The 26,913-nt window shown below is 36.8% G+C and overlaps 2 protein-coding genes across 2 annotated transcripts in view; one reads left to right on the top strand and one right to left on the bottom strand.

The window, feature by feature from the left end:
* REEP3 (receptor accessory protein 3) overlaps positions 1-22,221 on the bottom strand; it is an 80,362-nt gene extending 58,141 nt beyond the window's left edge. Inside the window, exon 1 of the mRNA XM_037804082.1 lies at positions 21,991-22,221. Within this exon, the coding sequence (XP_037660010.1) occupies positions 21,991-22,022 (32 nt within the window). The 5' untranslated portion in view covers positions 22,023-22,221. The remainder of the gene's footprint in view (positions 1-21,990) is intronic.
* JMJD1C (jumonji domain containing 1C) overlaps positions 21,524-26,913 on the top strand; it is a 424,199-nt gene continuing 418,809 nt past the window's right edge. The window contains exon 1 of the mRNA XM_037804075.1: positions 21,524-21,833. The gene's annotated coding sequence lies outside the window, so the exon portion shown is untranslated. The remainder of the gene's footprint in view (positions 21,834-26,913) is intronic.

Genomic DNA, 26,913 nt, shown 5'->3' with positions numbered 1-26,913 from the left:
AATGTGGTTCAGCATTACATAATGTTGCCACCCACTCCAGAAACAGAAATGAGAGCCTAGCAACAGTAAAGGGTCATCTCAGGAGAATGCTGATTGCTCACTCGAGCATTCTAAACGCAGATGCTTTTCTATGCTTATCACTTCCAGTCCCTGTTCTAAACACCTGCTGGTTATCTTGGATCCCAGTGCCATCTCATGAAAACATTCCTCCTATGATAATCAATAACTTGACACTCAGGGCAGCTTCTACCTTTAGGCTACATCCTTGGGGGAAAAAAAGGCACTATAAAATTGAAAACATTATAAGAAAATATGCATTCTATGTACAGAACAATCTCTGCATTCTTCCTCCCCAGTGATCATATTCTTTTAAGATACAGAATATTATTTTTCTTGGTGGTATTTTCCTGACTTCATTCCCTATAACACAGGTTTTAGCTGTAAGGCTGAAGCATTCAACTCTTTTAGAGGTTATACATGAGTGCCTGATATTATCTGATACTTATGTAGTAGAACTTTTCTTAAAACAGTAATCCCATGTTCAAGAATAGATTTTTATTTTCTGGAAAATAAAATGTACAATCAATTTTTAGGTCAGATTTGAAATTCTTGGTTTTTTTCAATCCCGAAGAGCTAGTAGTACAAATAAAAACCCAGGAAGCTTTAGTTCTTTCCCCAAGGATATATGAAGATGATGGAAATGCGGTTCAGTATAACATAATGTTGCCATCCACTCCAGAAACAGAAATGAGAGCACCTCTTAATATGCTTATTGGTTATTTGCTATTCCTCCAAACCCCCTTTTTGGTGTGAAGTACCTTGTCTATGTTTTGGCCAATTTTTCTTTATATATTTTGAATATGAGCCCTTTTTCAGTTTTATATGTTACAAATATTTTCCCCCATTCTGGCTTCTCTTCCCACTCCCTTAATGGTGTCTTTTGATGAAGAGAAGTGCTTAATTTTAGTCTAGTCCAAATTATCAGTCTTTTCCATTACGACTAATGCTTTTTCTGTCCTGTTTAAGATTTTTTCCCTTAACCCAAAGTCATGAAGATATTTTTCTATATTACCCCCTAGAAACTTTATTGTCACCTTTGTCATAAAACAAGTATCCATATTTGTATGGGTCTCTTTTTGGGATTCTATGCTCTTTTATTGGCCTATTTTTCTATCCTTGCTCCAATACCACACTGTCTTAATTACTGAAGCTTTATAGTAAATCTTGATATCTAATTGAGTAATTTATCCCACTATCGGTATCTCATTGAGTAAATCATTCCATTATTTTTTTTTACATTCAGTTTTACTGAGATATATTCACATATCATACAATCATCCATGGTGTAGAATCAACTGTTCATAGTACCATCATATAGTTGTACATTCATCACCCCAATCTATTTTTGGACATTTTCCTTACACCAGAAAGAATAAAAATAAGAATAAAAAATAAAAGTAAAAAAGAACACCCAAATCATCACCCCCATCCAACTCTATTTTTCATTTAGTTTTTGTCCCCATTGTTCTACTCATCCACCCATACACTGGATAAAGGGAATGTGAACCACTAGGTTTTCACAATCACACTGTCACCACTTGTAGGCCACACAGTTATACAATCGTCTTCAATAGTCAAGGCTACTGGGTTGGAGTTTGATAGTTTCAGGTATTTACTTCTAGCTATTCCAATACACTAAAACTTAAAAAGGGATATCTATATAGTGCATAAGAATGCCCACCAGAGTGACCTCTTGACACCATCTGAAATCTCTCAGCCACTGAAACTTTATTTTGTTTCATTTTGCTTCCCCCTTTTGGTCAAGAAAATGTTCTCAATCACATGATGCTGGGTCCAGATTCATCCCCTGGAGTCATATCCTGCATTGCCAGGGAGATTTACACCCCTGGGAGTCAGGTCCCACATAGGGGGTAGGGCAGTGATTTCACCTGCCGAGTTGGCTTAGCCAGAGAGAGAGGGCCACATCTGAGCAACAAAGAGGCACTCAGGGGGAGAGTCTTAGGCACAATTATAAGCAGGTTTAGTCTCGCCTTTGCAGTAACAAGCTTCATAAAGGTAAGCCCCAAGACAGAGGGCTCATCATAGCAGACCATCAGTCCTCAATGTTTGATCATTTCACTATTTGATTCTTGGTTCCTCTAATTCAAGACTGTCTTGGGTATTCTTGGCCCTTTGCATTTCTATATAGGTTTTAGAAATAACTTGTTAATTTCTTTTCTTCTCCATCCCCAGGTGAACTCATTCAGTTTCATTGCTTTGGAGATCCACAGCCAACCTGTTAAACAATTCTTTTAGTCCTATCTTTAAAACAAACCCATAATCTGACCACTGTGACTGTGCCACCAACCCGGTCCAAATCCCCTTCCATCTCTCATTGACTTATTAAATAGCCTCCTAACTGCTCTTTGAGCTTCTGTCTTTGCCCCTTTGCAGGCTATTCTCCACTGAAGAGAGATTCTTTTAAAACATAAATTCAATAATGTTACTCCTCTGCTCAAAACCCTGCAATGGCTTTCCACCTCACACAGAGAAAAATTCATAGTCTTTAACAATGGCCTACATCTCTGGCCTCACTACTCCTTTGCTTCTTGCTCACTCAGCTCCAGCCACACTGACCTTGTGCTGACTGCAGTCCCGTCTTAGGGCTGCCATCTCCCTTCCTGGAACACTTTTTCCCCGGTATTTGTGTGGTTATTTCTCTTACTTCCTTAAGGCTTTCTCAAATATCAACTTCTCAGTGAGGTTTTCTCTAACTACCCTATTTAAAATTGCAGTTTGCTCCCTGAGGCTAAATGAAAACTCTATTCCAAACAAAATATTAATGAATTAACAAAAACATAACAGAAGAACTGCCCATTAATAATTTAAAATGTCAAGTTTCCCTTTTTCAAAGACCTAATCTATCCACCCTGTATTTGTCAAAAATGATGACAGCCATTTGCAATCTGAAATTTACTATCTAATATTTGATCTATACTAGAGAATAAAATATAGGTAATGTATATGTGAGCCATAAAGCCTGCACCAAAATCAACACCCATGAACCCAATACCCAAATTAAGATTAGAACATTACTGATAATATAGCATGTGTTTCTTCCCTATCTACCAAAGTACTTTGGTCACCTTTCTCCCTCAGGTCAACACCTTGACTCTGCTGTTGTTTAGACTCATCATTCCTTTCCCTCCCTAAATCTGTTCTTCCCTTCATGTTCCCCATCTCACCAAATGGTGATGCCTCCCACTCAAGTGATCCAAGCCAGAAATCTGAAATTGCTTCCTCGTCTTCACATCCAATCACCAAATTTTGTCAAATGTGTCCTCTAAATCTCTCTCGAATCTGTACCCAGGTCCCCAACACTTATCTCAGCCATAATTCTGACCCTTCTTATTTTTCATGGGGACTATCTTTCCTCATTCCCTTTCCCCACACCCCTGTTACTATCGTACTTAACATCTTTCAATTGCTTTTCCTTGTTTTCTCCATAACGAAAAAACTCATCAGCCCATGCATGGTTAGACCTAATTGATCTAACTCGCCTGACTTCTCTAACATCATCTTTTGCTGCTCTTTGCTCCAATGACTTTGAAGTACTTGGTGTTTCCCAAGACAGTCATGTTATTTTATGTTTCTAAATATTTGCATATTTTGTCCCCTCTGTCTGGGGTCTTTTCTCAAGGAGGATAACCACAAAGATGGAGTTGAAAGGTCATTTTCCTCCCTAGGTGAGGAACCCCTCCTTGGTGTTCTCACAGCATTTCGTACGTACCTGACACCACATTACTAACAGAGTGACTTTGGGCAAGTCACTAACCTTTGGGCAAGTGTCGGTTTGCTTTTCTGTAAAATGCATTCATAATAGTGTCTACCTTCTGTGAACCTTAAATGAGTTAAAGCATGTAAAGTGCTTAGAACAATGCCAGGCACATGTGCACACTCTAGACATGTTGTCTGGTATCACCATCTGTAATATTCACTGACTTTCCATTTGTTGCCCATGTGTTAGGTGTTCCTTTTAAGTCAGAAACTGTGGCATATTTAGTTATGCATTCCCAAGGCCGAGGACACTCTGAAACATAGTAGGTGCTCAATAAATATTTACAGGAAGACCAAAGGAAAAACAAAACATTACTTTATATGAATAGAAAGAACTAAAATTATTTCAGCACATAATCTAAAATATAAGTATAGCCTAAGCTGAGGCCAGAAAATGAAAAAATGACAAAGAAACGTTAAAGTACTAAATATGCAAACCAATGGTTCCATGATTTCATGACTTTTAAAAAATGCAATGGCCATTTAGGATTAGAAAATTATGACAGCAGTAACATTTTTTGTGTGTGGGATAAGAATAATCATCACTTATAGCTAAATGTACACATCAGCAATTCTCCAATTGACACACAATTATATATTTTCATCACAATTCTTTAAACCACAAAGTAAAAAGAAGCAGTAACAGAAGTCTAACTTCTTTTAGTAACAGAAGTCTCAATGCCAACATACATATAAAAATGATCCTATTTCTCAAAGTTATATTCATTTGGATCAATTTGTCATTTTCCTCATCCCAGATTCATCCCTATTTTGTGGAGAAGATCTACACCCAACTTGTTAAAATTTGTTTGCTTCATTAAGAAAATTTCTTTTCACAGAATGTTTTTGTTATTGGTTTATAGTCAAAGATCTGCCTTTTATTTATTTCCCTTATTTTTTAGCTTCCACAGTAACACACTAAACTGTATTTTAAATACTACATAGGTTTTCACAGGACTTAGGAAAGGGACATAGAAGAGAAGTCAAACAAATTCCAACTATCTCTTAAAAAATACACACACACACACACACACACACACACACACATACACTCTCATGTCAGCTACACAGAAACAGGATTCACAAAATGAACACCCCCAAGTATTAGGGGGTGTTTGCTAGAAATAATATAATAAATTATGAGTGCCCATATTTGTTATTTAGAAAAACTCACATCTTAAAAATACATTCTCTCCACCCAGTGTTTGAACCTCTTGAGTAAGGATGTTTCCTAAGAGATTTGTTCTTTATCAAAGCAACATTTTTAATAGCATGAGTCAGATCATCTAAGGACTGACATATTACCTATTTTCCTTTTCACTTAGAATCAGTGGTACTTTCTTATTGACAAAACAGAGACGACTTAAATCAAATCACCCTAGAACTTGAGTCAATTTATGAGAATGAAAGCAAAAACAAGAACAAAAAACAAACAAACCAAAAAACCACCCAAAACCCAAAAGCAAAACCAAATTTGGTTTACGTAAAGGAAAAGAAAAAAAGAGCTTCAGTTAAAAACTTTAAGATGACTTTTGCAAACTTTGTTATTCCATCATGAAATTTAAGACTTTAGATCTAGTATTACTGGAAAATGTTTAATGCACCAGAATCCTTCTAACACATGAAACAGCTTTAAAAAATAAATTCAAACAATGTAAGTTTGCCGTGTGACAATAGTATTAGAAAGACTAAAGAAAGCCAATTTCCTTTCTCCTATAGAACAAAATTGTGAGATATAATAAAATGGTGGTTGTTTTAAGCCACTAAGTTTGGCAGGTGGCCCCAGTGTCAGTGAGCATAGACTCCAGAGGGCATGGAAGCCAGGGGTGAATTGATACTGCCAGATGGATGGCTGGGGTGGGGTGAAGGGCAGGACTGTAGTTGTAATAAAGCACAGAGGATGATGGCATCAATGATAATACAAGGAACAGCTAGAGCAAGTGGACTGCAAGGCTGCAGGTAGCAAGGTGGATTATATGTGTGGTCTTACCTAAGTTAGACAGGTTAGGGTTATTATATATTAGACTCCGAGACAGAGTAACCTTAATTAAGGTCTACAAGTTGGTTTCTAGAGGATATTAACATATATGACAAAACCAAAACTAATATAAAGATTTCAGAAATCTATTTTTCCCCATCTTTCATTTCTTTAGAATTCTACTAATGCTTCTAAAAGTCTTAAATACTCATTAGTTTTTTGCTGTAATGTGACTGCACTTTTTTACAGGAACAAGGACATATATATTTCTGTATAGGCCTTATGGGTGCAAAGGACATTCATGAAGAATATCACGACTGTGCTTCTCAGTAATATCTCCATGTTAATCAAGAACAGAAATGTCCTCATTTTACAGACGCAGTTAGGTCAGACAACTATTAAGAATTAGTGATGTCACTTGCATTGACTTGAATCAAAAGATGATGTATGGTTGCATTTTATGAAACTCTGAAATAATGTGAATTTTAAACATCATAAAAATTTGTCAGAAATTGCATAATTTCAAAATTGGCAGAAGGAGGAAGGGAATACTGTTTTTAGTTCTAATGCCAAAAGGGAGTGCCACTCTAGCTGGAAAAAATAAATAACATCTATTTTTTGTTGAGTTATCTTTATTTTGAGATTTTTAAGAACCCAGCCCTCCTGTAAAATGCTACTGGTTGAACTGTAAATAACAAACTTACCATTTAACTCTTTCCCTGGTAGAAATGGAGAATTTTTAATCTTTCAAAAATACTACTCTGTATAGAATAAACATTTTAGAACAAAGACCACCAAGTTCTGTTAAGTGAATTATATACTGCTAGGTGTTAGTATTTCTCTAGCTAATAAATATTGTATATTTGGATTTAAACGTTAGTTTCTTTATGGTCTAGAATAAAATAGATGGACAATTTGTTCTGCTTGGTACAGTGTCTCATTTTCATCTGATTTTTAAAGAAAATGAATTCTATCCAGTAAGCAAATCTGAGGGTTTTATGGCAAATCCAGAATCATCTGAATCATCTATAAGGATAAATACATGTGTCAGTATTTTAGTCTGTTTTGTACACATTGTAGCCTTTCCAGGATCATCATTTTATTTTCAATCATGGTTGGTATTGTAGGTTGAGACTATAAAATAAAGGCATTTATTATTCTGAGGGAAAATGAATGAAAACTAGTTGATGATTTAAAACAAATTTTGTAACACATTTAATTGTTTAAAGAATAAATGTTCTTAGTATAAATGATTTGTATTTATTATAGAAACATTACCAAAAAGAACAAAGATGAAATCTAAAACCCACCCCTTATCTACCACCCCATAATAATTACTATTAACATTTGATGATCCAAACATCTCTCATTGTGGATTATTATTAGACACAGAAATATGGACAGAAGAATGTATAAAAATAGGGTCTTAAAATATACATCACTTAAAAACCTTTATAACATTTTGCTAAAATGCAAACACGTAAGTAAAACCAAAAGAATAAATATAATTTTACTCAAACAGTAGAAATGTCAGTACCTCAGGTAATCCTTTGATTTTAAGGTACACCTTATAAAAGGCAGGTGTTTCAATTCTAAATAGTATCTGTCTTTCTGCTATGAAAGATGAGAAAATTTGCCCTTATGCTTCCTCTTATCTCCCTTTCCCCAACTCTCAGATTTTTATTATATATTATTTTTAACCAATATGTATAACACATTCTAGTCTGCAATCTTAGTACATTTTTAAAGAGATACATTTAAATAGATACATTTAAAGGTAAGAAATTATTTTAATTAATTTAACTAAAAATAAACACAAAACCCCAACACCAACACATTTTACAAATGATTTTTTTGAGGCAGCATACATGTGTACTGCTGCAAATGTGCTCTTCAGGCATCTCACAAATGTGATATTTTGGTTTGCTAGACTTGTTCACATGCGAACTGTGAAGTTAAATTTCATGAGGTACCGTAGAGAATGCTGTAATAAAATCCAGACATTCCATCCACTACATTCCTTTCTTCTAATACTTACATAATTCAATCCAAAAAGACCAATCAACTTGGTCTAGAAAGATTATTTCTTTATAGACTACTAATGCTGCTTACTGCTAAGCTTCAGCTATGTTTTAGGTGCTTGAATTTCCTTGTTTTAACATCATCAAATCACTGAAAACCAAAATAAGGATATTTTTACCATTTTTGTTTCCTTATTGTAAAATAGTAACAGTATTAACTCGATTCTGTGACAGCTTCCCAAAAGTACAAATTCTCAAAAAAAAAAAAATCGTCATCAGAATTTCTAACTCATACCTTCTAATGTAATGGTTTTCTGCCTGAGCTGCACACTTCAGTCACCTGGGGAATTTTTAAACATAAGAATGTACAGGCCCCATCCCAGATGAATTAAATCAGAATCTTTGGGAATGGGGCCTGGGAAAGGTGTTTTTAAAAGCTTTTAAATACAATTTAGTGTTTTGTGAGCTCTAATTCTAAATAAAGCATTTGAGGCATCTCTATGAATATAGATAACTTTAATTTATCGTGTCTTTCAGTACAGTGAAAATTATTTTAAGATTTTTAAGAGGTGAAATTTATTATCTATCACCATGTTTCTCAAATTAAACATTAGCATCAATTTTCAACATTTGTAAAGCTAGAGTATTGCTTTTCTTATTCAAAGCTGTAATTTTAAATTATTCCATTCATACAAAATTACTCTTTAAAGGGTGAGTGAGATTAGAAAAATCTTGTATGTTTATTGAGAAGGTTTACTATTGGTTGGCGGGATTAAATGTTAGCAAAAATAAAGACTCTGATGAAGTATGGTAAAACGAGAGTCTGAATAGGAGTAAAAGGAGTGAACAGCTGCTGATATCAGGGCCCATTATCTTTCTGGGCTAACATTCTTAATTATAAAAGACAAGTGTTAGTCAATTTAAAACATGCAATCCTATTGGTATTTCTGGGTGACTACCGGGGTACAGGGTTATGGACAACTTTAAAAGTTACATCTAGTAAATTTCTTTACCTTGCATTCCTGACCTAGAAATCGCTATGGATAGATCTGCAAATCTACTAATATCTCATAATTATGTTCCTGAAGTGCTGTGAGGCTCTGACTGTCCTCTACTGACCAAGTGAGAACAGCACATGAAAAGATGAGAGAGCCTACCAGGCCAAAGAAATCCTGGCCATCCATGGGGTGGCAGATGTCTTAGCCGGATCACCCCCATAGCAATGCTGACCACATGGAACACACAACCGTCCACATAATATTTTCCACTCTCTTACTCTTGCCTAAATTATGCTCAAACTAAAGACTCCTGATTTTGGGGCATGCAAAAGGAATCAGAATTACACACCTGTATAAAATGTTAACATTAGAGATTTTCTCCCATTGATAGGTTCAGACTATCCCAGATTCTGGGACTAATGGTACATCCTTTTTAATAACAGGGAATTATGAATTAAATTATTCTTATGCAGGCATTAGGGAGTTCAAGCAATGCAAAATTTCGACCAGCTAAACTATCAAAATGGATAGGCAACACTATTAAGAATACAAAGCAGAAGCTGGTGAGTGAGGGATATTATTCTACATTTCACCATGAATACTATCTCTTAGGTCTGTCAATCTGGAACCAGCTATTATGAAGGCACATTAATGTATACTTTTTTTTAGATACTGAGTTACTTTTTATAACAATAGCCCATACATCAAGTAGTCAGACAAAAAAACAACCCTGATCTGAAAATAAATGGGAAAAAAAGACAGCTTTTAAGTAGCTATCTATGCACTTGCTTCTAGAACCTCAAAAACCCTTTTGAGTATTTGGAAAAATAAGAAATTGGATATTTTTCATTAAGCTCAGACCAGCTTTGAGGGGAAAAAAAGGGGGACAAGGGCTTGCTTGTCAATTTCTCAGAAGTTCAGGCCTTTTGTTCACATACTCATCATGACAGGTGCAGCCCCTTCTGCGTCTCCATCTGTAGCCTGGCTAAGGACTAAAACTAACCTCTACACCAGCAAGAAGCATATGCACTGGGATGGGAGCTTTTTTTTGGTATCTGCTCTCTGCTTGTCTTGGATGGTCCCTTTAGTTATGGTAGATACCTTGATCTTGACTCACTGCAAGTGTTAAACATTTTTAATGTAATAGTTGAGATACAGAAAAGAATATATAGCACATATTCTAAGTTATGAAACATAATAAAATCAATCAACCCAACTTAAAAGGTAGGAGGATATTACCAATAACACTGTTCCAGATCCCTTCCCGTCACCCCCTCAGAGATAACCTTTATCATAAATTTTATCATACTCTTCTTTTTTAAAAATACACTTGCCATATACATATATATTTCTAAAGTACATAGTTTTTAGTTTTGCCTATGCACTGGCCTTAAAGTGGTATCATGCTGTATGCAAACATATCTGGCTAATTTTTAAAAAACACACTATAATTTTTCTGACATTCATTCGTGTTGATGCTTGTAGTGGTATTTCATTCATTTTCACTGCTGTATAATATTCCATTATACAAATATATCAACCTTTTTTTTTATCCATTCTCCTGTCCATGTAAATTACTATTCTTTGTAGAATTTTGCTTTAAGAACTTTCCTATAAACCACTTTATAAATTTCTCTTGTTGTATGTGCCAGATTTCTACTATGGTATACACCTAGTTGTGGAATTGCTTGGCTATAGGGTAGGTGAAAGAATAACACCAAATGGTCTTCAAAAGCAGTTTTACCAATTTCCAATCATATTGGCATCATAAAAAGTATCCTGTTGCTCTATATATCCTTGCCAAAGCTTGATATTTTCAAGCTTGGTAGGTGTGAAATGGAATTTTAATTTACATTTTCCTTAAAACTAATGAGTTTTGAGTATCTTTTTACATGTCTAGCTGCTATTGGTTTCCTCTCCTATAAGATGCCTGTTCATTTGTCCACTTTTCTTTTAGGATGCCTTTTTTTCTTGTTGATTTTAAAGAATTCTTTATATCTTCTGACTTTATACTTCATTAGCTATATATATCACAAAACTTGCTACATTTTACCTCTCATTGTCTGACAATTCTAGTGCTGGCTTCTCTGCTACACCTGCCTCCCCTAACCCCCATAAAGGAATTGAGACAAGAATATGAGTTTTCTAAAGAGTCTTAAAAATATCCTTTAAATGATATTTAAAATAACTTGGCATTTTTCACATATCAGATTGGCAAAGATAAAATTACTATTATTAGGGATGGGAAATATATGGAAATGGACATGCCTCAGTTATTGTTGAGAATGTAAATGGAATCTTTACTGGGATGATGATACATGCATGCATACATTTGTAAAAACTTACCAACATTATTGTAGGCAAACTAAATGGATTTAAAATGTAAAAAAAAAAAAAAAAAAAGAAATTATAACACAGGGAGGCAATATAGCATATTGGCTAAGATTTGGTTCTGAAACTAGACTGCCACTTAGCTCTGTCACTTAGTTGTGTGACTACCCAGAGCAAGTTATTTTGCATCCTTAAGCCTCAGGTTTCTAATGACAAAAGGGAGATAACACCATCCTTAGTTCGGGTTGTTGAAAGATATAAACAAATTAGTTTGAAAGCACTTAGAATGATTGCTTGACATGAAATGAGCATCGGATATGTTGGGCTATTAAAAATATAGACACATTTATTAATCATTTCCTCTATGGTTTATTTCAGGGATGAAGAAATTCTTCCTGACCACCTCATAATTATATTTTCTTATATTTCCTTTTAAAAGTTGAAATACTTTAGTTCTCACATTTAGGCAGGGAATCCACTTATAATTTAATTTTGAATTTGGTATGAGCTAAGGATTTATTTTTTTTTTCATGGAGATAACCAAATTGTCACAACACTAATTATTAAATTATCCATCTTTTCCCAAAGATTTTGAATGCTACACCTGACATATCAAGTTTCCACACATGCCTGGGTTAGTTTATGGGTTCTTTATTGTGTTCCACTAATCTGTTGGTGAACAATGCAGCAATACTATATTGTCTAAATTACTGTAACATTATAGTAAATCTTGATATACAATAGGGCAAGTCCTTGTTCCTTGTTTTTTTACAGCTAATTGATTCTTGGGTTTTTCTTCTTTATATGAACTTTAGATCATTAGTCTATCAAGTTACATGAAAATAAAAATAACAAAAATCCTTAGGGAATTTCACTGAAATGTTATATTTGGGAAGACCTGACAATCATTAACATTGATCCATTAACATGGACTTTTCATTTGCTCAGATCTGCTTTTATGTCTTTCAATGATGTTTTATAATTTTCTTCATAGTTTTTTCCCCCAGTGTTACGGGTTGTCTTTTAACAGGAAAGTATAATCTGTTTATATTTATTGTCATTACTGATATATTTGAACACATTTCTACCATATTATTTTGTCCAAAGATCCCTGCTTGCCTTTCTTATTTTTTTTTTCTTTTGTTGGTTTGGAAATGATGGAATATATTTTTAACCTTTAAAAAAATTATTTCTCTGCACATGACAGAGAACATACAACTCTCTTGTCACTTTTATTGAGAGTGAAGGGAAAAAGTGAAACAAGAAAGCTAGAGAAAAGGTGAGGAAAGGATAAAAGAGCGAACAAGAGACAGTGATGTCATACTTTGAAGTGGGGGAACAGAATTGAAGTCTTTGAAGGAAGAAAATGAATGCTTTCCTTTATCATACAAAGTTCCTCCCCATCTTATATATTTAACATGCATGTAGGCAGTGTCACTTTTAAGGTTATAGATTATAATTTTCAGTATTTCCTTTCTTACGTTTTTCTGATCTTAGTTTTAGGTAAGCTGTTTTAGTTAAAGCATCATAAAAATTTGTCCTTAGCAATAATCTAAGCTAATTGGGTAGAACCTTACTGGAAGACATTACATTTCATTTCTTAAACTTACAAAGACCAACTGAAACAAAGCAATGCTTACACCAAATTCACCACACAAAATATAAGAACTAAGGATTTTAAAATTCATCAAAATTATTTAATCATAATTTTAAAAAGTTTATTTCCAATTTCATTTCTGTCATTTTTAGTTGGCAAGGAAAAGACCAGATATCCTTTCAGAATATCTTTGCTCAAGGTAAACTTACTGTCTTCCCCCCTATGTGGGACATGACTCCCAGGGGTGTAAATCTCCCCCGCAACGTGGGAAATGACTCCTGGGGATGAACCAGGATCTGGCATGGAGAGATTGAGAAAGCCTTTTTGACCAAAAGAGGGAAAAGAAATGAAACAAAATAGTTTCAGTAGCTGAGAGACTTCAAATGGAGTCGAGAGGACATTCTGGAGGTTATTCTTAATGCGATATGTACGTATCCATTTTTAGTTTTTAGTGTATTGGAATAGCTAGAAGGAAATATCTGAAACTGTTGAACTGCAATCCAGTAGACTTGATTCTTGAAGACGTTTGTTTAACTATATAGCTTACACTGTGTGACCATGCGATTGTGAAAAACTTGTGGCTCATACTCCTTTATCCAGTATATGGACAGATAAGTAGAAAAACGGGGACAAAAAAGTAAATGCATAATAGGAAGGGTTGGGGGGATGAGATGTTTTGGGTCTTCTTTTTTACTTTAATTTTTATTCTTTTTTTTTTTGCGTTAATGAAAATGTTCAAAAATTAATTGTGATGAATGCACAACTATATAATGCTACTTTGAACAACTGCTTGTACACTTGGATGATTGTATGGTATGTGAATATATCTCAGTAAAATCAAATAAAAAAAGAAAAAAGATCACCATTTCAAAAAGCCTTCAGACTATTTTTCTCATATAATTTTATTTAATACTCTAATATTTTCAGTTTAACACGTACACATTTCTAAGGCCCTTTATATGGATGCAGAGGTATTTTTTTCAAGAGTACATTTATTTTCTATCCATTGATGATCCATTTAAACTATCCAGCCATTATCATCTTATTTGCAAAATTAACTTAAGTATACAATGCCATGGTGAGGACTTGGCTTTACTCTTGAGTGAGACTGGAAGTCACCTAAGGGATCTGAGCAGTGGAGTGACTTAACTGACTTAAATTTCAAGGGGATCATTTTGGCTGCTGTGTTAAGAATAAATGAGGGGGACAAGGGTAGAAGCAAGACGGTATTAAAATGCTATTATAAGACACATAGAGTAGTGAGAAGTGAGAGGATCTTGGATACATTTTTAAGGTCGAGCCAACAAGGTTTGCTGTAGGATTCCAAATAGGGAATGAGAGATAGAGAGCAATTCAAGGAAGACCCTAAGGTTTTGGCCTAAGCTGCTGGAAGGACCAAGTTGCCAATTAACTGAGGTGGGGAAGGCTCCTGGAGGAGTGGGATCCGGAAGGAAAGTCAGCAGCTCAGTATGGGATATCTTAAGTTTAAGATGACTTTCAGATGTTTCCAAGTAGAGTTAAGAAAGCCGCTGAAAGGAGATAGAAAGAGGGCAGAGATCAGCCATTTGATGCTGAAGGACTACAGAATGTTTAGGATTGATTGCATAGATCCAGAAATAGATAGCATAATACTGTGTGATGGTAGCACGGTATTGTAAGTACACTGAACAAAGATGTCTGTGAGTAAAGCTGAAAGAGGTGGGATAGAATGTATGACACCAGAGGAAAAGATAGATGATAAAGACTGGGACTGTATAACGTGGCAAAAACTGGAGTGGCCAATGACTGTTACTAAATATACAAATATAAAAATGTTTTTGCATGTGGGAAAGCAAATGAATGTCAACCATGTAGAAATTTGAAAAAGGGATGGTATTCAGGAAAAAACATAAAGCAAACTGGAGTCTATGGTCAACAGTAACATTGTAATAAACCTCCATTAAATGTAACAAAAGCAATACGCCAATGCTAAATGTATATGAGAAGGGGATATAGGGGAGTAATATGGGATTCTTGGTAGTGGTGTTATTTGCTGTCCTTAGTAGTATATTGTATTGTATGACATGTTATTTTTCTTTTTATCATTTTTTCTTATTGCTAAAAAAAAACAAAACAATTTTTCTTGTAGTAATCAGTATGTTCAAATGCTGATTGTGGTGATAAATGTACAACTTTATGATGATACCATGAACAACTGATTGTACACTGTGGATAAATGTATGGTATGTGAATATAACTCTATAAAATTGTAGGAAAATATATATATAGGAGTAAAAGTGTTGGAGAAAACATGGTGAGAGGGATGATGCCTTACCAATATGGACTAACTACAATGTGTAAACTCAGAATTGAATCTTAGAACATAGCCTAACGTGGACACAATAATTGTAATAGTCCCTAGATTGTAAGCTGTTACAGCAGTTAACTCTATCCCTGAATTGTAAGGCCTATCTCTAAACTTTGAGATGCTGATCCCCTAGCGTATGTTGTCACAAACATTGGGACTGGTGGTTTGATGTGCTGAGCCCTCGAGCATGGGACTTGTCTTTATGAAGCTCATTACCACAAAGGAGAGTCTAAAGTTGTATGTAATGGTGCCTAAGAGTCTCCCCCTGAGTACCTCTTTGTTGCTCAGTTGTGGCCCTCTATCTCTCTAACTGAGCCATCTCGACAGGTGAACTCGCTGCCCCCACCCCCCACGTGGGATCCAACTCCCACGGGTGTAAATCTCCCTGGCAACGCAGAGTATGGCTCCCAGGGATGAATGTGGACCTGGCATCGTGGGACTGAGAGTATCTTCTTGACCAAAAGGGGGATGCAAAATGAGACAAAATAGTTTCAGTGGCTGAGAGATTCCAAATGGAGTCGAGAGGTCACTCTGGTGGACATTCTTATGCACTATATAGATAACACCTCTTAGGCTTTAATGTATTGGAATAGCTAGAAGTAAATACCTGAAACTACCAAACTCCAACCCAGCAGTCTGGACTCCTGAAGACAATTATATAATAATGTAGATTACAAGGGGTGACAGTGTGATTGTGAAGACCTTATGAATCACACCCCCTTTATCTAGTGTATGGATGAGTGGAGGAATGGGGATAAAAACTAAAGGACAAATGGGGTGGGATGGGGGGATGATTTGGGTGTTCTTTTTTCACTTTTATTTTGTATTCTTGTTCTGGTTCTTTCTGATGTAAGGAAAATGTTCAGAGATAGATTGTGGTGATGAACGCATAACTATGTTATCATACTGTGGACAGTGGATTGTATATCATGGATGATTGTATGGTGTGTGAATGTATTTCAATAAAACTGAATTTAATTAAAAAAAAAAATTAAAAAAAAAAAAAAAAAAAAAAAGAAAGCCGCTGAAAAAAGAATAGGGAATTCAGCAGAGGTCTGGGCTGGATATTTAAATTATAGGGAGACCTCAGAATAGAGAAGAGGCTGAAGGAGATATTCAAAGGAGTCTAGGTGGAGAAGAGGAAAAGCATAAGGACTGAGTCCCTGGGCTCTCCAACCTCAAGAGGGAATGAAGAGGAATGTAAGGGAGACTGAGAAGGGAGTGGCCAGGGAGTTATTGGGAACAACAACAACAAAACAAACAAGGTTTCTAAGAACCCAAGTGAAGAAAGTATTTCTAAGAGAGAGTGAGCAACTGTATTAAAAGTTGCTGATAAATCAGATGAGGACCATACAATTTGGCCAAGTAGAAGTCACTTTTTTTAACCTCAAGGTCTATTTTAGGGGAGGGTGTGGCAGCAAAGCCAAGAGGAGAAAAGGTGAAAACAGTGAATGCAGACAATTCTTCTCAGGAATTTTTGCTTTTGAGAGAAAGAGAGAAATGGGGTGATAACATGAAAGGTATACTAGTTTTTTTGTTCATTTGTTTTTAAGATGGAAGCCGATAAGTAAGATCCAGCAGAGAAAAACAAAGTGCTAGAAAGAATGGGAAGACTGCTGGAGTAAGATTTTTAAGGTGTGTCATGGGGACTCTAAAGATGCCCTTTTATTTATAACTGAAGAGGATCCATTAAAAAAGAGGATTGAGGTTTTTACTAGTACTACCAGATAATAAAATTATGGTAAAACAAAAATTAAAATGTGTCACCAATGTAAAAAGGGAAACAAACAAACAAAAAATAAATAAAAAAATAAAAAATAAAAAGGGAAACATAGATGTAGAGAAATAAACAGGAAGTCCCCCAATCTATCCAATTCTATTTGATAAAATACTTATTAATATCTGGAATAATGAATATTTCATATTTCAAAGTGATAAAGAAATTATAAAGTAAAACATGAACAAGTTGAACTGTATCAAAAGTATAATCTCTCTACAAAAATAAAATAAAATATGTAAAAGAAAAGTGAAATTATATTGAGAAACTTATTTGTATCAAATATGACTTAAGGTTAATTTCTTTATTTTTAAGGTACTCGACAAAACAAGTAAATTATCAGATCTCCGAAACACAAATAGGCAAAGTAAATACAAACTATTTCCACAAAAGGAGATACAATTAATAAGAAAATACTAGGACAATAATCAACCTTGCTAATAAGAAATAAAATGCGAAACAAAGCAATGAAATCTGGTATACCTACTAGGAGAGTATAAAAAATTAAAACCCCAATGTTGGTTATGATATGATAGATAGCATTCATATCTTGCTGGTGGCATTGTAAAATATTAATATCCTTTTGGAAAGCAATTTGGCAATTCTTATCAACAGTCCAAAAAATGTTCATAGTCTTTGACTTAGAAATACTCCTCCTGAATATTTATATTAAAAAAATACTTAAAAAGAATTGCTATGGAAGTTATAAATGTTGGCCTGATCAAATGTTGGATAGTAAACAAGAATTCAAAGCAATATTTAAGATAATTACAATAATAATAAAATAAATAATAGTATATGATTTTTACTATACTTTAATTACAATTATGTCACATACCAAGAGAGAAAAAAAACGCAAAGAGAAAATGTAAACTGAAAACTTTAAAAGTTCAGTATGCTGGAATTATAGAGGGGTATGTTCTTTGTTCTGATAACTACTAACAGTGAAGGCTTACTACGTGCCATATACTGGGCTAAGGACATAATATACATGAACTAACATAATCCTTATGGCATAGATTACAACTAGAAAATGGCAGAGCTGATATTTGAATCCAGGCAATCTGGCTTTAGTCCTGATTTTAACCATGATACCTATTCAAGTTTACTAAAGCTGCTGGTATGCAAAATACCAGAAATGGACTGGCTTTTTCAATGAGGATTTATTAGATTGCAAATTTACAGTACTAAGGCCATAAAAGTGTCCAAACTAAGACATCAACACAAGGATACCTTCACCGAAGAAAGGCTGAGGGTGCCTGGAACACCTCTGTTAGCTGGGAAGGCACATGGCTGGCGTCTGCTTGTCCTTTGCTCCCAAGTGCCTAGCTTTTAGTTTCTGATTCCAGGGGCTTCTCTTTAAGTGCCTGTGGGTTCTCACTTAGTTTCTACAGGACAAACTCTGGGCTTAGCATCTCCAAACATCCGGGTCTGTGTGGGCTCAGAGCTCTGTTTCTCTCTCTCTCAGCTCTCTTAAAGACTCTAATAAACTAATTAAGACCCCCCATGAACGGGCAGGGTCACATCTCCATGGAAATAATTTAATTAAAAGGTCTCACTCACAACTGGGTGGGTCACATCTCCATGGAAACAACCTAATCAAAAGATTCTACCACAGTAAGTCTGTACCCCCAAGACTGAATTAAAAGAATATGGCTTTTCTGGGGTAAATAATAGATTCAAACCAGCACAATGCCATATTATATCATATAAATAAGAAAAGTTAGAAAAAACGGATTTCCTTCAATTTGTGAGAGTCATGTCTCAAGAGGTGATGTATGGGTATCACCTAAGAGTGTATTTATAATTTGTAATCTCATATAGCTATTCCTTAATAATTGCTAAGTAACCTTTCAATCTCAGGTTACTATTACTTAAGAATTGCTAACTAACCTTTAACCTTGTCTATAAAGATAAAGTAGCTGATTTTAAACAAACTGGAAATACTGAAAAATACTTTCGTACCATAAACAAACCACTAGAGCTGGACAAAAGAGCTTGGAGTCACCTGATCTCTTTTATTTTTACACAGAAGGAAACTGAGGTCTATACACAGTAAGAGGCTGACTCAAGTTCTGTCAGGTGGTTAATTTAACCAAAGCCAGTTCTAAATTCCAGGCTTCTGACATTCAGTGTTATCTCTACCTCTATATCATTTTGCACTCTTCCTTGATAAAATATCTTTCTAAATGTCTATTAAGTGCATAATAAATAACTGCCAAGAATCACACTTGGCATGTTTAAGTTAAACCAATTTAATTGTTACAACAGTTTTCTTGTAAATATAACCATTTTAAGACTAGGAGACTGAAGCACGGATGGGTTAAGCATGTTGCCCAAGACCTACATGCTATTAACTAGCATCCAGGTCTTATTTTAAAGCCAATGTAACATTGTATGGGGAAGATGTACTGAGGTCTACAGAGGAAGTATTCATGCACAAAGGGAGCTTTGGTTATGGAGGTTCCTTGTGTTTTTTGCTTATCCCACCAGAGGTTCATCTTGAGAGAGCTGTCTGATGTTTCTTCAGGTTCTAATTGAGATGGCTGTTCCGGTGGGCTAAAAAGAATGTAAGTAAACTCTTTCCCCTAGTATGCAAAAGGTTTCAAAAGTTTGTACAGATTCTGGTATTAGTCTTTTATGTCCTTAAAAAGATCATCAAGAGAGTAGACAACATCCTTGTGTTTAAAGAGGTAGAAACTGAGGACATCCTTGTATTTAAAGAGGTAGAAACTGAGGAGCAAAGGGGCAAAACATAATGATGCTTGTATTGACTAACAAGCATGTTTTCTAATATGCTAATGGTTCAAAGACCGATGAAACACATTTCCTGACATTTGATATAGATCTCTCCATGACCTTTTTCTCTCTTACATTTTTGCTCCTTTTCCTTCAGTGCTTAAATACTGTAGGTTCTAGGACCCCAGGCTTTAATCCCTTCTCTCCAGTTAGGAGACCTCCCAAATGGCCTCCTTGTCTACCATCTTTCTCCATTGCCAAACCTCTCATACACTAAGTGCAGAAAATCTTCCAAAGTAAAGCCATAGCTGCCTAATAAAATCTACCAATTCTCCTGGAATTTCTCCAAAACTGGCCCCAGCCTACCTTTCCAGCTTCCACTCCACCTAGGCCCTCCCATCACTGTAACTACCTGGGCTTTGCTCCTCTGTGCCTTGCTTCATGCTAATCCCTATGCCTGGAATTCTTTCCATTTTCATTTTTGACTGTCTAAATTAGCCACATTCTTTAGGGCCCAACAAAAATGTAACCTCCTTTGCCTTTTTGATTCTCCAATCAGATATGATCACTTCCTTATCTAACCTCCAGAGCACTGAGTGTAACTCTTAGAAGATTTAACATTCTGACTTGTAGTGCAGGTATCTGTGTACCCAAAATGTCAGTCCCAGTAAGATTAACTACATGATACTGACCTTTGGGTACAAGTAGCACCTAAAACACACATTTACAGTCATAGTCGATGATGAAAAGAAAAAAAAATTTTTCCACTTTGAGTAACTCAAACTAAATGAAAGTGCTTTGTAACTCAAACTAAACTGAAGTGCTTCACAATTTTCTCTCAGTTGAAGAATATACTGGTTAGGGGAACCCAGACAGTTAAGAAGAAAAAAAGGTATAGTTTCCTAACGGGACACCTGATTTTCTTCCTGCAGACATGACTCTTGATAGACATATCAAGGAAGGTATGCCTATATTTTGTAAATGACAGACTTAAAAAGAGGTCTGAAAAGGCTAAAAACAACCTGAAGGCATCTGTGGTATGTATTTGTTTATTTTATTTAGTTTCCCACAGGTGACAAAGCCGGCTCTGGGGCTTTAGCAATAGAAACTGAGGAAAACCAAACTGCATTAAACAATTAAATGACAAATTTTGAATGCAGTTTTGCAAATCAGGTTGAACAAAACTACTTAGCGATTCACTCCCAAACAAAATAAAATCAAAACTCAAGAAAACTTAGTTCCTTGTCTCTATTTTAAAAAGAAGGAAGACATCTGGCTATGCTATTTTTTCGCCAATTCTTAAGTTCATCAGAGATGCCTACTGCTCCACATAAACATTTTATAAAGGTACTGAGATAATATCCCTCTTGCAGAGATCATGCAAAATGAATCCACAGGCCTCTGGCTGTAACTCAGGCACCTGACGCTGTTGTTGACTTGGTGACTTTTTTTTTTTTTAAGACGGAAGAGGTGTGTGCGGGGGTGGGGTGGGGGGAGAGGCGGAATGGGAGAAAATTAGTTGAAACTGTACTGAAATACCTTCATAGAGGAAACAGCACTAATCAAACCAATTATTGTCTTCGGATCTCCAGCACTTGTTGAAAAGAGCACAATAAAATAAACTGATAATTTAAATAAAGACTACAGTCTCTCAATCACTTGGCAAATAATTCCGCCAAGACAGGGCCAAATTCGGGGATACTGGCGAGCAGGCGGGTGTCACCTTTCAATAATAGACTCCTTTCTCAGTAAGTTGTAAATTCCGGGGCAACCGGGACTCTTCCCAGAGATCTTGAGATAGGAATGGTCTCAGGTTTTTAGACAAATTTCTCCTCCTACCACACGTGACCGAATGGCAATCAGACGCCAAGAAAGACACCGCAACGCATTCAGCCTTGGGGTACAAAGGCCCGGTGCTGCCGCCGCATCCTCCCCAGGGCCGCGAAGCCTCCAGCACTCAGCGTCTGCGGAGCCTGCGCAGGGAGCCGCCACGAGACGCGCCACTCTCGGGCCCGCAGGGCGGTGCCGCGCAACGCGGGGAGCGGGGAGCGGGGAGCGCGCGCCGTCTGCCCAGCGCGCCTGCCCACCCAGAGCCGCGAGAGCAGGGGCGCGGACCGCACGCAGCCGGGCTGCTCCGTGCCGCAGCCGGAGCCTCTGCCGCCGGACCCGTTGCCAGCCGCAGGGAGCCCCGCAACGACGAAGAACAGGGTGAGGAGGCCGTGGGTCCCCAGTTCCCGGACAGGCCCGAGGCCGGGCCATCCCAACCCCACCCCCACGCCCGCCAGGTCCCGGCCTTTCCTTCTGCCCTCCTCCACACCGCTCCCGGGCCTCGCGCGAGCTGCAGGGCGCCGTGAGCGACACTTACACCACGGCTCTGGAGATCATCCAGGACACCATCTTCCCGGGGGCTTGGGCCCCACCTTCGGGGCGGGTGGGCGCCGGGCACGGCGGACGAGCCCGCCAACGGCAGGCCGCGCGCTCGCCGGCTCCTCGCACTCCCCGGGGCCGCGCTGGCGCCCTTGGGAGCCAGGCCCTGTGTCTGCGCGCGGCAGCCCGAGCTGCGCTGCGGTCGATCCCCCGCCCGCCACCGCCCGCCAGCCGAGCTGCTGCTGAGCCGGCCAGCCCCGCCCCTGCGCTCCGCTGATAGGCGGCGGCGGCGCTTTAGCCTGGGCGAGGGCCGGGCGGCCGGACTCCCGGGGCTTCTTTGTCGCGCTTTGGGGTCGGCAGGATCCCGGTCGGCGCCAAACTGGCCCGCTGCATCGACCTCTGCATTCAAACCTCCGCTCTCCCTCCTCCTTAAGTCTCTGGGAAACACACCGGGGAGACCTAGGGCGCAGAGTTTGGGGGACGGGGATTGCTGAGGAAGGGGACTTTTGGAGATGGGGAGTAATAATGCGCATATGGAAAATAAAATATTAGCAGGAGCTCTGTGCCCCATAGAATCCACTGGACCAGGCTCTAGATTCTGGAGACGCCAAGATTTTGAGACACGGCCACCTCCGGTCCCCTCGTGGTTTACTGAGACAGCGCCAAGGGCATCCTCAAAGTACTGCATTTTAAGGAAACGTCCGGAGGAGCCTTGTACAGGCCTTAGTGTATACCACGAACCTTGGTGCAGTGCAGGGAGGGGCAGAGGAGAAGAGCATTGGATTTCATGTTTGCAGTAGTGAGAGTAGTGATCATACTACTGTTCCGGCCTCTTAGGACACTTTTCCATCGGAGCATCTGCAAAGCCTGTTTTAGAGACACAAATCTCCAGTATTTCTCTGAGCCTGCCAGATATTCAAAGTAAAGCTAGGCCTAGGATTCCTGACCTTTTTTGTTTTTTACAGTAGTCTCTTAGGGGAAGTTGGATTATTGCTTACATCTTGCAGTTCTTGCAAATACCTTAGTTTTAAGAGGTAGAAATTTAAAAGTGAATTTTTTTGGTGACTAACAAATTGAGAAAATGATCTTAAAGTTTAGTCTAGGTCTTTTTTTTTTTGGTTAAGACATAGTAAAATGTAATTCTAGTATTCAGATGGTAGGAGGAATAAATCATGAAATATGGGTTTGGAGCCTTTAATTAAAGTCCTAGAAAATAAGATGGCCATATTGTAAAACAGTGACCATCCTATAATTTATTCTTTTTGTTCCTGAGTTTCCCCATAGTAAAAAGAAGTTAATAATGTGTAACCTACCACTTGCCTTCCAGGGGTGGCATGAGGCATTGCTAAATAAGATGTTTAGGAAGTGACCCAACTTGCTTTGAAGAAAATCAAGGGGCATTTATCTTGGGTTCTTTTCAGTTCCAGGGGTCAATAAATTTAGTAATATTTTGATTGTTTACGAAATGAGCTCAGAAGCTACTTTCTGCACTTGGGTGAGGTTCTTTTTGTTTATTCGTGTAAAGATTGCAATATATTTTTATTTTAGGTATTTCAATGATAATTTGCATCCTTCTGAGTCTTTTATTTTTGGCTACTATTCAGTTTTATTTGGGGATCAGTTGTGTCCCATAAGCACCAGTTTTCTGGAAAATTTCTCTTGCCCAATAAAACTCAAACTGATTTGAATGGTATTCATAGCTCTCCATGATCAGGTCCTAGAATATCTTTCAACCTTAAATTTTACTGTCTTTAACCCCAATCTCTTATGTGCCCTTCCTCTGCCTCTCAGCTCTGATCCAAGTTGTCTTTTAATATTTCAGTGCTTTTGCTCCCTGATTTCATTTTTCCTTTAATGCTTTGCTCCCCATTCTTTTCCTATCAGAATCCTCATTTTTCAAGGTCGTATGCCATGAAAATGCTCTCAATTTTCCTCAGTTTGAATTTTTCATTATTTTCCTTGGACCCCCATAACTTACTACTTGTATTTCTGTTTATTACCTACATCTTTCTTCTTTATGTTATGGTTATGTTTTACCCATGTCTAATCTACTGGATGGTAAAATTTTTTAAGATAGGTGTAATATATTAGACATCATTGTGTTTTCCCAGTACTTAGCCTAGTATACATTATTCAATAAAAGTTTGAATGTTTGCTAATTCAGTAATCTGCTTAAATATCAAAACTTCAAAAAATTTCAGCCACATATAATGAAGTCTATTAAAGATGTATGTATTTCTTCCCTTTTTAATTTGGGGGTCATTATTCTGCATTATTTTACTACCTTGTAATACATGAATGCCTTCAGGGATTAGTGAGATATGTGGGACTGTTGGCTGCTCTCTGAAATGTCCTAGACAGCTGTGTGTTAAATTTCATTTTGTATGTTTATTATGTCTTTTGCCTCCTCCACATTCATGTGTTACTCTTTGCTGCTCTCACTCTCCTTGGATCAGCCCCTTCTTCACATCTCAAGAGGACATGGGTTGGAAACCACGTACCCTGTGCTACACACATTGTTGACTCATCTTGGGAACCCAACAAGCCATGATGATAATTCCCTTTTGAGGTTTAGGGAGGTTTTCTCATTGGCCAGTAGTACATAGGTGACACCACATTTCCCCAAGCATTCTTTACACTGCAGAATTTTATCTAAATCAGTGGGCCCAGATGGAGATCAGCGTCTAAGAAGAGTTTGGGGGTTGTTTTTGGTTGTTGAAATCATTGGGGCTCTGTGAGTACGTTTGAAATTGTCTATGGGAAAATTGTTACTAATTTCAGAATGGTAAAGCAGGAGTTGGAAAGTATTTTATGGAAAGAGGGAGTTGAGTCTGAAATGCCTGAGAACTCTTGTTCTAAAGTAACTTTATCCAAGTAGGAGCTGCTCATGAAATTAGTCCAGATTAGTGGTGGGTGTTTCTAATTTCTGTATATTGGTCTGTGTTTCTGATTGTTGTGATCTGCTAATAGGTGGCCATTAGATAAGTGCTTCACAATGTAAGGCAAGGCTCTAGGGGCAACGGGAAAAAAGGAAATATCTCTGCCTAAAAGCTTTTAAAGTGTGATCTCATTTGGCATGCTTGAGATATTTCTTGTATAAAAGATAGAAAATTATTTGTTTAAATGCTGAACTTAATTATTTTGTTTTCATATATATATGTATATATAGTATTCATGCATTGTGCTGTGCAGTGCTTCTCTCCACTGTCTTCTGCAGAGAACACTTTTCTTCTCTGTGTATTGGATTTAATCATATTGGGAAGCAGCATATTTAAGGCCAAGGACCTATCAGGAGACCTATTCCTACTACTGGTAATGTGATGTTTGGCAAGTCACACTCTGTGTGTTTCCTGTTAAATGGTGGTGGGAGTGATAATATGATGATGGAATAGAAGTAGTTTTAAAAGGTAAGGGTAATTAGACTCGATTAAAAGAATTGCTTTTTCTTCTAAATCTTCACTTAGTTTTCCTCTGAGGGAATGCTCATTTTCTGCATGTTAAAAGAGTTCATTTATTAGCAAATCAGCAGAGAGGGGGAAAGTACCTAAGAGAGCAGGTTGTGAGAGGAGAATTACAGGGTATAGAGTCAGCGATCCATATAATTATTGAGTATGCTAATGAGACAATACTAGGTCATATTCCCGTTTTTATTGGTAGTGTATTTTCAAGAGCTTGAAAATGCTTTCATTTGGAGAAAGGCTAAAATTACTACGTGAGTCTACCTTTAATAGTTATTTAGAAAATAGTGAGAGGGTGAGGATCTTAAGAAGACTGACCAAAAAAAAAAAAAAAAAACAAAAAACAAAGGGATAACACCTGTTCTTTTTTCCATCTGCTATGAGCTGAATACCTCTTCTCTCTCAGTCCAGTCTGTTTATGGTATTATGGTTTCAACAGAATCAAGATTGGCATTTGACATTGAAATTTAATTATAAAGAAATGATACTGAAAATACATTTATCAGATTGCAGTAGAATAGAAAGATTAGATCCTGAATTAAATATTTGGCTGTAGATATTGATAGAAAAAAATGATTACTGGGTATCTATGAATGAAGGAAGCGAAATAACATCTGTGATGGCTGCATATGGGGAAACACAAACTGTAAAGAATTGACCATAACTGAGGTTCATAGATAGTATCTTTATTTATAACAATGAAGGATTTAGAAAGAAGAGTGCTCTTTTTTTTTCCTTCAGGGAAATGTGCATAGACATATTTAAGGCATTTTCACTATTCTTTTAAAATAGAATAGCTATTTCTACTTAAAAATAGTTATTAAACTATTTTAATAGTTTAACAAACTATTAAAATCATAGTTTCCACTTTTAAACTCAAGACAGATCTATTATTTCAAGTATTGTTCTGGTGGTTATGTGGGTAATTGTGTTAATTTGCAGAAAGCTGAAATATTTGATAATTCCATCATATCTAGTTAGCACGACTTTTAAAAATTTTTATTGAAGTTTTTGAGTGGTAATTCAAGCACATGGAACAGAATTCAAAAGCCAAACAGTGAATGTTTGTCTTCTTTCCTCCAATGTCCAGCTAAGAAGTTCTCTTCAGAGGCAGCTTCTGTTGTCAGTTATTTTGCCGGAATAAAGCACATACACAAACCTAATTCTATATCTGTATGTAGTCTGATGTGGCATTTTACATCAGATGGAACGATAGGTTTATTTAGTGAATGGTGCCGACCATTTGATAAGAACTGAAGAAAAAATAGTTCCCGATGGGTAAGAAATGTAAACATAAAAACTAAAAGTATCAGAAAAGTACCAAAAGAAGTTATGCAAGGGTATTATAAATTGATAGTGGAAAGGCCATTCTACGCAGGTCATAAAATCATAAAACATAAAGAAAAATCTCATAGATTTGATGACATAAGAATTTGAAACTGTTATGCACCCCCAAAACAATA

The sequence above is a fragment of the Choloepus didactylus genome, chromosome 15 (assembly GCF_015220235.1).
Source record: "Choloepus didactylus isolate mChoDid1 chromosome 15, mChoDid1.pri, whole genome shotgun sequence".
NCBI lineage: Eukaryota > Metazoa > Chordata > Mammalia > Pilosa > Megalonychidae > Choloepus > Choloepus didactylus.
Note: the sequence above shows the minus strand (reverse complement) of the source record. Positions and strands in the feature narration are given on the sequence as shown.